This window comes from Leptonychotes weddellii, chromosome 6 (genome assembly GCF_054177405.1).
Source record: "Leptonychotes weddellii isolate Sample4059 chromosome 6, ASM5417740v2, whole genome shotgun sequence".
In the NCBI taxonomy this organism is placed as follows: Eukaryota; Metazoa; Chordata; class Mammalia; order Carnivora; family Phocidae; genus Leptonychotes; species Leptonychotes weddellii.
The window spans coordinates 127,758,753-127,772,295 of NC_138374.1; the positions used below are offsets into that span (position 1 = coordinate 127,758,753).

At 43.5% G+C, this 13,543-nt stretch overlaps 1 protein-coding gene across 2 annotated transcripts in view; it reads right to left on the bottom strand.

Annotated features, from left to right (window-relative positions):
* Positions 1 to 5,549: 5,549 nt before the first annotated feature.
* The window catches only part of SLC30A10 (solute carrier family 30 member 10), a 42,948-nt gene continuing 34,954 nt past the window's right edge, over positions 5,550 to 13,543 (bottom strand). For both annotated transcript variants that reach the window (XM_081825187.1, XM_081825186.1), the window contains exons 3-4: positions 13,143 to 13,382; positions 5,550 to 10,529 (exon numbers count right to left, since the gene is read on the bottom strand). In XM_081825187.1, the coding sequence (XP_081681313.1) occupies positions 10,030 to 10,529; positions 13,143 to 13,382 (740 nt within the window). In that variant the 3' untranslated portion in view covers positions 5,550 to 10,029. The remainder of the gene's footprint in view (positions 10,530 to 13,142; positions 13,383 to 13,543) is intronic.

The following is a 13,543-nucleotide window of genomic DNA, read 5'->3' on the forward strand; positions in this document are numbered from 1 at the left end:
AGGCAAGGAAATAAAACGAGGCAAAATGAGAGAGTGCATTTGATTCATGTCCTAAAATGAGCCAGTCATGGAGGCAGACGGATACAGAGGGACTCACCAAAAACAGCTAACATTTTAAGATCACTGACTCTTTGCCAGGAACTTGCATGATCTCATTTCATTTTCACAATACCCAAGCAGTAGGTTCCCTACCTCCCATAAAAGGTGTGAGGGATACTGATGTTCCAAGAGATGAAGGAAACTGCTCAGGATCAAACAGCTCCTAAGTAGCCTTTTAATCAGGATTTAAATGCTCACAGCCTGCTTAGCACAAATATACTAAGTATTGAAATATAAGAAAGAGACAAAGGCCCCTTGACATCTGGAAATGACAGAGCTCAGCCCTGGTATTGCTGGGACTGCCTTGAGACTCACAGCTCAGCCAGGGTGTTCTCCTGTGGAACACAGTCTCTCAGAAAACTAGCAGCAGACACACCACACTTACTGTGGTGAGCACTGAGTAATGTACAGAACTGCCAAATTACTACGTCGTACACCGAAACGAATATAACATTGTATGTCGACCGCACTTCCATAATGAGAAAATGAAAGAAAGAGGTAAAAAAAAAAAAAACAGACAAGAGGCCACTATGTGCTCTTGTCTAAGCACAGACCAAAACAAAAGCACAAAAATCCCAGACAACCCCCTTGTCCTGCTCATAGTCTACTACGAGAAGACTGCTGCTTTTTTACCAATTAAAGCGTGAGCCTTGCTTTCTTCCTTCCCCTTTGTAGATAGGATTTGTTAAGGTACCCAGTCATACAGAGAACAGATTGGTGGTTGCCAGAGGCAGAGGTCTGGGGATAAACAAAATAGGTGAAAGGGGTCAAAAGGTACAAATGTCCAGTTATAAAATAAATGAGTCCTGGGGATCTAAGGTGCAGCATGGTGAGTGTAGTTAATAATACTATAGTGCGTATTTGGAAGTTGCTAAGAGAGTAGATCTTAAAAGTTCTCATCACAAGAAAATAAATTTGTAACTATGTATGGTGACCAATGATAACTAAATTTGTGGTGATCATTTTGCAATATATACAGATATTGAATCCTGACATCCTACGCCTGAAGCTAATATAACATTGTATGTATAGCAATTATACTTCAATTTTTTTAAAAAAGACCCAGTCATGGAATTGTCCCCATTGGGATAATACCGGCAGCATCCCATCCAGGACTAAGCCCCATTTCCTTGAATCTCCCCCCAAATCACCTAACACAAGCCCAAAGGCTATCCTAAGTCCCCATGAACAGCCCCTTGCTGCACGGTTCCTGGGGCGTGCAGTCTCCCCCGTCTGCATGGAGCATGAAGCCCCACTTGCTCAACCACAGGTGTGTTCCTGGTGGTCTCTGGTGGGAGGTCAGGGACAGAAATGGACGTTCAGCCAGATTCACTGGAAGCCCTCACTGCCTCTGACCACAACCCGGGACCCAGTGATCCTGCGGCAATAACGTGCTGTTGAAGGTGTCGCCTTGGCTGAGAGTTAAGGTCCTTTAGGATCAAGCCCTGGTGTTACAATGAAGCCCTTCAGCATTGGGTCTATTTTATTTTCCCGGGAATAAGATGTCTGGGATTTTCAGGCACGTGATCGGGTCTGTATTGTTCTATGGCGATGTTGTACAATGTGGCCTCTGCCCTTGAGGCATTTTAGATCTAACTGGGTACTGGCTCTCAGGTTGGTCTACGCCATACATTTTTGGCATTTCCATTGCAAGTAGTGAGTTTAAATAAGAATAAATCTACTTGACGGGTTGCCTGGGTGGCTCAGTCGGTTAGGCGTCCAACTCCTGCATTTGGCTCAGGTCATGATCTCAGGGTCCTGGGATCGAGCCCCACATCGTGCTCCCTGCTCAACGGGGAGCCTGTTCCTCCCTCTCCCTGCTGCTCCCCCTGCTTGTGCTCGCTCTCTCTCTCTCTGACAAGTAAATAAATAAAAGCTTAAGAAGGGGGAATAAATCTACTTGAAATCTTACCTATTAGAGTGGGCATTTTAAAGATCTAACATTCTCACCCTGTGCTGAGCCCCACACGGGCAGTCTCCTGTCACCCTCACAACAATGTCAAGAGGCAGGAATTCTAATTTTCTGCCATTTGACAGATGGCAAAACTGAAGCCTGGAGAACTTTTTTTACTCACAATGTTCTTCCTGAGGCCAAGCAGGTCATCAGTGGTAGAGCCGGGAATTAATGGCAGGCCAACTCAGAAGGCAGAATGCTCAAACTTTAAGCTATACTTCACAGCATATGTTAATTTGTATAATAGAATCTCTCCGTAAAGCACTTTTCTGCCACGTAGGTTTAGTGGTGTAGTGGGCCAAATCGTGTCTCCCCACTTAGGATGTACCGTGCAGTGGAAGTTTAAACAACAGAAAGCTAGAGTTATGAAGCAAGTGTCAAGGCTCCTCCCAAAAACGTCCTATTCGTTTTTTTTCTGAATACCTTTGAACATCAGATTATAGCCACACACTCACCGCAGTCAGCATGATTTTCTTCAGGTTCCAGCTTTCTGAGGCAGACAGGAGACCTGGTGATTATCGTGCCCACCGCGAGCCTGTATCAACGGGGCCACTCTGAGAATTTGCTCCCCTCTGCTCCCTACTCCCTCGCCTGAGAAAATGTAGGCAAAATACCAGCAGCCCTTGGTTGTAAATCCCATGCCAATTTCCTCTTGCATCTCCAAGCCTAAAAGAACCAGTGTGGCGTGCCAAACGTTTTTGCTCCATATTGAAGCTCACTGTTACGGCGCAGCCACATTTGTGATCACGTGGTGAAAATGTGAGGTGACAGAGTCCGCCCTCCTTTTGCTTCACAAAAAGATGAGAAAGATCATGGCTCTGCTCCTGGGCACAGGCTATGTCCCTTTCCGGTGGCACTCCTGAATCAGGACACGAGGCTTGGGAGGGCTGTAGCATGTCATCCACAGGAAATCACCCCGTGGGGCCACGAGACCCACTAACATAGAAAAGGAAGAAACTGGCACAAGAAGAGAAACCAGAAAGGAAGGAACCTAGAGAATGTAATCCAAAACTGGAAAAAGTGAAAATGACTTTCGAGCATAAAAGGAACAGGTATGATATTCACTCCCCAACTCAGGCAACACTCTATTTACTAGTCCACACAGCAGCTGTCCTCACACCCTCTGCTCTTCTAACTTCCTTGGGGATCTGCATGCTTCTTGTCTGCTGGAGAAGATAAGGCTGGGGGCCAGGTGAGAGAAGGAGCTTCAGGACAGGCTGGCTTTGTCCTTCCTCCTGGAGCAGAGAGAAGTAGGAGGGTTGACCAGAAGTTTGGCGGTGGCCAGGAGGCTGGTCAGGAGGCTTCTGCTACAGCATGGATGTGAGCTGATCAAGCTGAACCCAAGAGACGGGGACAAGACTAGAGAAGCAGGGACTGACATCGAGTCCTTGAAGAAAACATTAATGGAGCACAATGACTGGATGGACACAGGACGAGAGTAAAGGCAGCATTACACACAGCAGCGAGGTTCGGGCAGAAATGCACCAAGGAAAGCTGACCGTAGAAGTGAGAGAAACTCCTTGGGAATTTAGAGGAGTGTGTGCAGACTCCCTGAGGACATGCACAGTGAGCGCTCAGCAACAGCCAGTGGAGCTCAGGATCCCGGGCAGGACAGGAGATGAGATGGCAGGTGCTCCAAACTCTGAACAACAAAGCAACACGGAATGTGGTGGGGAAGGCGTCTGGATAAAATCGTTTCTGGTGAATAGTCTAGTATCGGCATTTCCCCAATCTGCACCCCCCTCCCCACAAAAGCTTTGGGGCCAAGGGCTTAAAGAATTAAGTCTAAAAATCTTTAAAAAAAAAAAAGGGGGGGGCAGCGCCTGGGTGGCTCAGTCATTAAGCGTCTACCTTCAGCTCAGGCCATGGTCCCAGGATCCTGGGATCGAGCCCAGCATCGGGCTCCCTGCTCCGCAGGAAGCCTGCTTCTCCCTCTGCCACTCCCCCTGCTTGTGTTCCCTCTCTTGCTATGTCTCTCTCTGTCAAATGAATAAATAAAATCTTTAAAAAAAGAAAAAAAAGAATGAAGTCTAAGCTTTCAGGTTGGATTGTCCTTTCCCCCCACCTTTCTCCACCCACTGAACTACTCCAAGGTCAATTTCAAATGCCACATCTTCCGTGAAGGCTTTCCTCCTCACCTTCACGTGTGTGGATTGTAGCACTATTTAATGCCAATTCACTTTAAACGGTATTTAATTGACAAAATGGAATTACAGAGATGGGAGGAGGCAGGATAAGAACAGGAAAAATGTGAATGCCAAGTTGAACATGTAAGATAACAAAATCACTTGACATTTAACTCTGCTCTCCTGTCTTCTAGGATTCCTCCAATGACCCCACAAGGAAGGAAGCACAAGCCTTCATCATCGGAAAAAAAACCCAAAAAACTCTGAAGCTCAATGAAGTTAAAGGATTTGTCCAAATCCTGTAGTTGGTAACACCGGAAGTTGAACCTAGTCATTCATTCATGTGTTTATTCATTCAGTAAGTATTTATTGGTGCCAGGTCCTGTGACACTGTTCCAAGCACGGGATGGGGGCTGAAGAACACAGCTGTGGATCATATGTAGCCTTATTCTAGTGGGAGACACAGGAAATAAATGAGTAAATGTATAATCTAATGTTACAAAGTGACAGTGCTATGAAGAAACATCAAGCAGGGGGGAGACACAGAGGAGACAGGGTTCCCCACACTAGATGGAGTAGTCAGACATCCTGTACTCTGCACCCCGAGCTCAGTCCTCTGTTCCATCCTGCAGACTCATTGCAGAGGCAAGTTGATGGTCATGAAGTGTGCAGCCCTGTTCTTTTACAGATGCTGCCCAGGGCTTGGGATGTGTACATCTGAGCACCAAAGCCCATTCAGTGCAAGATCCTCCACCACCACCACCCCCCCCCACGCCCAGGCTCTGAGTAGGTCTCCTTAAACTCCCACAAAGCTGGACTGCCTTATTTAGTTTCCAATGTAGACTATAAACTCCTGGAGGCAAGAACCACTCACACGGTTTCCAGTAAGTGCATGTCGGTTATCAGTCGATGGGTTGATCAGATTAAAAACAATTGGAAGAACCGAAGACTGTTCCCCTTAAAATCTATAGGACTTCTCCAAAATAAGCCTAGCCTCTCTGCCATTCCCTACATCCCAGGAGCTCCCCTCCTGCACAAACCGGGTTGGGCAGCCCAGCACCGCACAAGCCCCACGAGAAAACCAGATCAGTCCAGGCTACAGTAAGTAGTCAGCTGCGTCAATTTGGGACGTTTTTGCCAAGATGGGCCCTGTGACATTGCAGATGGTGGAGAGTGGCAGGGGGTACAGAGAAAACTGCAGCAAAGCAGAGATGGAGACTTAGTCCCACATTAGTGTAAAACCGATCTGAAGCGTTACTGAGGAATAAACCGACTAGTGTTAAGCGGCAAAGACAAAATGAGTTCCACCACTTCGAGTTATCCGTCTGATTTCCACAAACATCTCAGTCATGCATTGTGTGTGTGTGGTTTTTTAAATTTATTTTACTGCACCACTGAACATCTTTCACTGTTACAGGTACGCATGCGTATATATCACTGGGGGATTTCCCATGCAATTAGTAGTTATTTAAACTTTGTATCTTAAAGTTTTAATAGTTTCCACAAATGTGACAATTACACTTTGGCAAAATCGCCTGTGAGGACAGAAGGAAGACTTGAAGCAACAGAACTCTGTAATACTGTAACATTAACTTCAGGCCTCCTGGAAGGGGTCCCTCTCCCTCCAAAAATCATCGTCCTTCCTGGATGATTCCCACTAGAATTCACAGCGGGCGGGTTCATCATCGCTGGCCTGGCTTTGTACCACGAGGAGACAGTTGATCCATCCAGCCATATTCAAGAAAGTTCCATGTAAACAAAAAGGTGCAGAATAAAACACCTGAAAAGAGAAGCTCCCGAAGGTGACACGTCCATATTAGCTAATCTCCAAATTCATAAGAACATTTGGATTACATACAGTGAGAAGTAGGGTCTGATGCAATTTCCATTTGAGCAGCTACTTTCCTGATTCAATACCTTCATTCCTACCTGCGGCGACTCAGGTGCAAATACACGCAGAAGTACAAATAGGTTAACAACTTAGCAGGCGAACGGCAAAGCTAGAGAACAGGCATGCTCGTTATTCAGTCTAAATTCACAACCCAAATCAGGTTGCGTTTCCTCAGTTTATTTTCTAACACAGTCCTTTTTTGCAGTCTTTAATTGCAAGAGTGTGAAGATATATTTAAAAGCAGGAAATGTACCTTGCCCTCCAGGAAAAAAATGTGATATGAGTTGGCAAAGGATTAAGCTAACCACAGACAATACAGAATTTTTTTTAGCATCTGAACTCGTCCTTAGCACCAAGATAAGCTGCTTGTCTGGAACCAATAGAAGAAACATCATCAAGTTTAAAACTGGTGATGAATTAAACACCTTAGCCCCAAGAATCCAATCATACTGGTATTTTCTGGTCTCATTTTGTGGGGAGTTCATCAAACTGAGGACATTCATGAGTTGAAGGGGTCATGACAGAACAGCGAGAACAAATGCTTTTTTTCTTCATTTCATTCACTGTTGTATTGACTGATCTGCATAATCAGATTTGTAAGGCCTTTCTTCCCCCCCAAATTACATCTTTTCTTCAAATGTCTAAAGATCCTATGTAGAGTTGACTGTCATTTTGATGAACAGTTTGATCTCTCCTTGAAAAATATTTTTTTTAAAGAGTGAATTCTGCAGAACTGATTCTATTAAAATGATTACAGAGCTCTGGAGGGACTTTTATCAACAGTAATTCTCAACTACCCTTAGATTAACTCAGTGGCTCAGGACTAAAGACCAATTTGCCTGCAGAGGATTGTGCAGATGTCTGGGGACATTTTTTGTTGTCACGATTCATGGGTGTGCATCTAAGTGGGCAGAGGCCAGGGATGATGCATAACATCCTACCATGCACAGGACAGCCCCCCACAGCAAGGAACTGAAAATGTCACTAATGCTGAGAAAGCATAACAAAAATTCTTACTGCTTACAGGGCAGCTGCCTTATTAAAATCCCAAATCCACCTCAGTGATTTCTCTGATCTTGAAAGCACTCTTTCCTACTGAATTTTGGCATTCCCGATTTACCCCCCACTAGAGTTTGGCCCGCTGGTGGCAAAAAGGAAAAGAAACTAACCAATATAGAGAATATTTTTAATTCTTCCTCAAACAATGTCTCCCTGTTTTATTTATGCTTTATCAATAATTAGAGGGATCAGACACTTTTTTTTTTCTGTCCACAATGGAGCCTGGTAGTCCTAATGGATATTCATAATGGCCAAATGTCATGAAAACAATTCATCTCTATTTTCAAAAACCAATGTTGACATCTGGAAAATGAAAGCAGACACAGGACATCCCAGAGCCGGTGCTGAAATAATGGGGAAAGGACTCTTTCTATGGAGATAGAAGGACAGAGGACAGAAGCAAGCGCCGTCCCGTGTGTCCTCCAGGTTAGTGTGCAGGATGGCTGGTCCGGACCTGACACACACAGGATGCTCAAAACTTTTAAAAAATTATTTTCATTTCCTTAAAAAAAGAGGAAGATTTCTGTAACTGATCTAAGCACACAGGAACGCTAAAGTAAACGATAGCATTTTTCTAATCTCAGAGGAAAACAGTATTGGTAAAACCACTGTTCATCAGACTTACTACCACCAGGCAAGGTTGGCTCAAAGAGGAAAAGAAAAGTCCCACCTTTCCTTGGCAGAATTAAAATGCAGAACAACTAAAGGGAGAGTAAAACCCAAGTAAAAATCCCAGACTGCAGGCATAACAGTGCCGGAGATGACTAAGGAAACCACCTAGCCCCACACAAAAATATTGCACTTAATTAGCTTGTTTGAACACATTAAACGCATTCAAACTGTCTTAAAAGAGATTATTTCACATGAACTCTATGTGAGTAAGTGTCCATCAAGCTACTTTTCTGAGGTAAATTTAGATATAACGGAATTAAGTGACTTTTCCTTAGAGAACATTATCTGGGTGTAAACTAGTGCTCATTTCCTTAGCCAACTGCACAGAAACTATAAAATTATAATTTTTTAATAAAAGCAGAATGATGTGAAATCAAATTAGACCTTCAAATCTGGAAGTGAGGGACAGATTTCTTCTTTGGTTCCAGTCAAGACATCTCAACCAACATTTGTCTAGAATTTCATCCACTCATCACAGTGGTGAGCTTCAAAGAGAACCCCCCGGTTTTTTGTGAGTACATGCTGTACTTTTAGTATTAAAAATAAAAGTGTTGTCTTATTTTTACCCCTCTTTTGGCTATACAGACTAGTCCAATAAACTCCTAGGGATAAAAATGCATTTACCTAATTCATGGCCAATTTAAACTCAGATCATAAATTTTGAAGGAATGAATGAAAAAAATTCCTATCCTACTGATCACAGCCGCTTACTTATTTCAGCCTTAGAATGAACACTAAGACATTTTTTTTTTTTTTAGCTGGTATTAGTGCTGAAAAATGCGGGCGCTTTTTCCATTACCAACCCAGCATTTCTGTTGACTCCCATTCAGATTCTAAACAGAACTCTGTGCCTGGAGCCTAAGAGATGACCACTGCCAGTCAATTTTACAACCCATCAGGGAAGACTCTAGTTCTCTGTGAGGGCATCTCCACTTTCTCAGACCTATTTTGAGACTGTTCTGATTAAAATACTGCTGCCTAAACAATGTGTTCAATATAGGACAGAGGCTCCTTCAATACTAATGTAAGTCGATTATGGATCCAAATCAGTCTAATAAATTTATTTGAAATTGGTAATATGGGTCAGAGCCAGAAAAGGAAATAAAGAAAATCATAAGTACCTCAAAACACATTAAAAGGCAGCAATTAAATTAATTCTCATTTTTCCCTACACATACAGTTTACCATCAAGTTACTAGTTGGCAACTACAATAAATATTTTTAAATATGTCTAGTGAAAGAAAAGTCAATCTAGCTTATTTTTTTGGCAGGAATGAATACTCAGTGTCATATATTCTTCTATCTCAGGAATACTCATGTTCTCCTGGTAAAGGTTACACATATCAGTGTGATCATATAAAAAAAGACCCAAAGGAAATTTGGACAAATAAGTCATTAAGCAATAAATGAGAACAGTCCCCAACTGGACCGATTCTGCAAAACAACATCTAAGTATTGTGTCATACCTTAGGAAGTGGGAAATATCCCCATACTTCCAAGTGAAAAAAAAAAGTATTTTATGCATTAAACATCTGAAGCACCCTATAGCTGTAGTTCATTTCACAGCGGAAAGTAAACATTAGTTTTCTCTCTACCTCACAAAATGAAGAGGTAGTCAGAAAGCCTTTTCTTCCTGTCTTCCCCTAATGAACTCCGCGTCCTCTCATGTTCTGAGACTATTTTCTACTCTAATAGGCGTTCATTTTACATTTATTCGAAAATGAGTCAAAGAAAAAAATTTCCGCAGTGACAGGACTATCCAATGTTCCTTTTTTGTGATCTTCTAGTGGAATGAAAAAAAAAAAAAAAAAGAGCTATCATGATTCTTAAGCTTTTTCGATGTGCTTGGCTATGAGCTCACCTGAGAGTCAGTTACAAGTTCCAATCACTTTAAAACGGGAACTATTTTGAATCCCGTGTCCACAGCCATGGAGTCCCAGCCTTCAGCGTCCCTGACACTTATGCGAGTGCAGTTTGCTTCTCAAAATAAACATGCAAACGGAAATGGTGAGTTTGTGGAAAAGCAGCATGAGATACCCAGGACAATGTAAAGGGCTTCTCGGTCACACAGAAATTAACAGACACATGCAATTAACATCCCAGACAACCAGCCCCTTGTTGAATACGGAGCGAGCACACCGCCAGTTTGATCAGTGTCTACAGCCCACGGAGGTCCTTCCACAAGCCAGAGTGCCTCGTCTACACGGTCTGTTCAGGTGGGGACCAGATTAAAAATGTGTGCTGTTGACATAATGTTGGTCCTCCTGAGTTTTCCTAAGAGCTTGTCCGTGGTCACTCGGGCAGCTGTCCAAAGATACTTCAATAGCCACTTGTGTTGTTTCGTGCCCAGTGAAGCTATCACTTGGGTAGGTGTCTAGGTGGGGACAGCCATTGTGCTCTGCACAGCCGTTGACGTGGGCCAGAGGCAGGGCCCCCAGCGGGCAGCACAGCTGGTTCTCACAGCCCTTGGAGATGCAGGGTGAGCTGCAGAGCAACAGCGAGTCCTTCGGCTCCATGGGGTCCTTCAAGTCCACCTGCTCAAACTGGATGGTCACATTGTGGATTCCCACACTGTGGAAGATTTCTCGAATTTTCCTACTGGCGTCCTGATAGCCCCTGTCCTTCTGATACTTGATGTGCAGGGTGGCAATGATCTTTCCGCTTATAAGTTCCCAGATGTGCACTTCATGTACACTGCTAATCCCGGGCACGGCCGAGAGTTTACTCACTACAAGAAGGAAGAGCAGACAATTAGCGAAGGCTCCTGGAAACAAGGTCCCACTACGGGAGGGACATGGTCCCTGAAGGCATTCCCACCAAAACGGTGTATTTACAGCGGGAAGAAAAAGAGCTGTATCTATATGGGCACATTTTCCCATAATCTTCTTTCTCCTCTTTGCATCCCTATACCATCCATCATGAGCCCATAAAAGGCAATTCAAGAAAATAAGTTTAACAACACCCAAAAGAATTCCCAAGGTTCAAGGGAATGGACACCCAAATGGGCTGTGCTGGGAGTATAAAGTAGGATGCCTTTTGGGCGCCTGGGTGGCTCAGTCGGTTGAGCGACTGCCTTCGGCTCAGGTCATGATCCTGGAGCCCCGGGATCGAGTCCCGCATCGGGCTCCCTGCTCGGCGGGGAGTCTGCTTCGCCCTCTGACCCTATCCCCTCTCATGTGTTCTCTCTCATTCTCTCTCTCTCAAATAAATAAATAAAATCTTTAAAAAAAAAAAAAAAAGGAGGATGCCTTTTTGAAAGGGGAGAATTTGGCAATATGGACCGAAAACTTTTACCAACATCCCTAGTACTAGGAATTTAACCTACAGGGAAATACCCTAACATTCATGTGCAAAAATGGTTTGGGCAAAGTTCTTTGTATTAATGAGAAAAATGGAAACAAGAAAACAGTTAAATCAATTATATAAAAGAATATGGTAACAGCCATTAACAAGTAAGTTGCATATTTAAGGATATGAGCAAAAGTATATAAGATATCTTTAAGTGGAAACGCAAATAGTTATACTGCATTTACGGCACGAGTTTTTTCCTTCTTTTTTTTTAAACAAACATCAGTGTATATACCCACACAAAAATTTTATGCAGGTTAAAGCTTGTTTTATCGAATGACTGATTCAAAAATATTAAAAGTGGTAATTTCTGGGTGGCAGGATCATGAGAGATTTCTGTTTTTCTATTTACATCTTCTATACTTTCTCAAATGAACATGTATTTAGAGAGCTGATGTTGAATAGTGATTCTGAGCAAAGACCCTGTAAGCCAGCCAGAGTCTGAATCCCAGTTCAGACATGGCCTTGGGTAATTTAGCTAGCCCCCAGTGCTTCAGTCTCCTTATCTGTAAATCGGGAATAATAACGAGAGTGCCCCATAGGTTTACTTGCAGGATTGAAATGAGTGAATATAAGTAAAGCACTTAGAACATTACTGGCATAGAGTAAATGCCATAGAAGTGTTGCTACTGTTATTACCATCTATTTTTAAATATTTTTAAATATATATATATATATATATATATATATATATAACTTTGTTAAAAGGCAATATAAGCCATTATATATCACAAATCATTTTGATATGTTTATCTTGTTTCTTCAACTGGAAAACAAGCTCCCGGAAGGTAGAGACCACGCTGCCTATCTGCTCCTGGGTATCTCCTTCCCCACCTCCCACCTCCTCTGCCTGCAGCATTGGGCAGATAGGAGATTGCAGGAAATGAAGGCTGACTGTTTTAACTCCGTACAGCAAAGCAGCCAGAGAGTTGACCACGCCTCACTGACTCTGAGACTGTAAACGAAGCAATGCTGCCCAAGAGGAGGCTCCAAAAGGTGAAAAGAACATCCAGGGGGAAAAGACTAGCAGAAGCACCAGCTGTTAGCAATGGCTCGACCAGCTGGTCCCAATGCGTGCTACTAAACAGAGGGCTGGCAGGGCTATGAGCTACCCTGACCACCGCAAATCACACCCTCACAAGGGAAAGCCTAGCCATGGACATACAATGTATTAAGACCCATTCAAACCTCATTTCAGGGATCTGTCATGAAGTAAGGTCTTCCGACTTTGAGCCTCATAGTGGACCGGGCTCTATCTCATGGTGACTGGCTCACTGGTGAAGCAATGATAGTATAACAGCAAATATGCAAGAAAATTCTTCTTCTATAAAAACATAATCTCCATTTAGAAACACTAGAAATAAAGTTGCACATTCAGTTTCTCACCAACGTCTGGACAGTTCCCACCTAGAAACTCTGCAAAGTCTCTAAACTATGTATGCTCAGATGCACATAACCAAGGTGAGAGTTTGACCTTCTGTTTGAGCACAGCAAAGAGACAGGTTTCATTACTGAAGGAGGTCATGAATGACCTGAATTTAAAACATGGTCCTTTTTATGGTGTTATAAGAGACACGGTGACTTTCGTGCCCATAAAAAATCAATTAACTAGAAAGCAGGATCCAGAATACAAATGAATGATTCCTGTTTTCCGAATAAGGAGAATAAAAATCCAGTTCTTGGCAGGGTAACCTTACTGGAATTAAAATAAAGCCTGACATGAACGTAAGAGCCGAGGCGTAGGTCTTGCCCAGCACTATACTCTCAAAAATTTGCAGGTGAGTCAGAGAGTCACGGGCTGCAAAGGACCTTTCGTTCTTAGAGCTGTGAGTCATCTTCCTAGGCTACCAAACATATGATAGATGTCTCTATTGCCAGGTGATTTAAAGTATTTCAGGATACATAAATCAAACACTATTCTGAAATAACGCCGGCCCTTTGGCCAGAGGAGCATTAAGCGGGCGTGGTTCCAGATGAGCATCATGTGACTTACTCAGCTCTTCCATGTTGACTCCTCTGGGGACCATCTGCAGCAGAATGGCAGCAGTCTCCTTGATGAGTGGGAAGGCAGATGACAGAATGATGATGACCATGATGATAGTCAGGCTGGGGTCGATGTAGCATTGCCAGTTACAGGGGTCCTCAGGCTGCAGGGGATGCACGTAGAATACGATGGCCGTGACCACCACGACCACCGAGCCCAGCGCATCGCCCATCACATGCAAAAGTACACCTGCCAGGAGGAAAGACAGACCGCTAAGGGACAGATCCAAATGCGGGAGCTGCGTGACGCTCAGTGACCTGGGTTCCCAAGTCTAAGACCAGTTGCTATTTGTTTTCTTTTTGGTTAAAACAGCAGGATGGATGCGAATGAAAAAAATTAAAAAGTCCTCT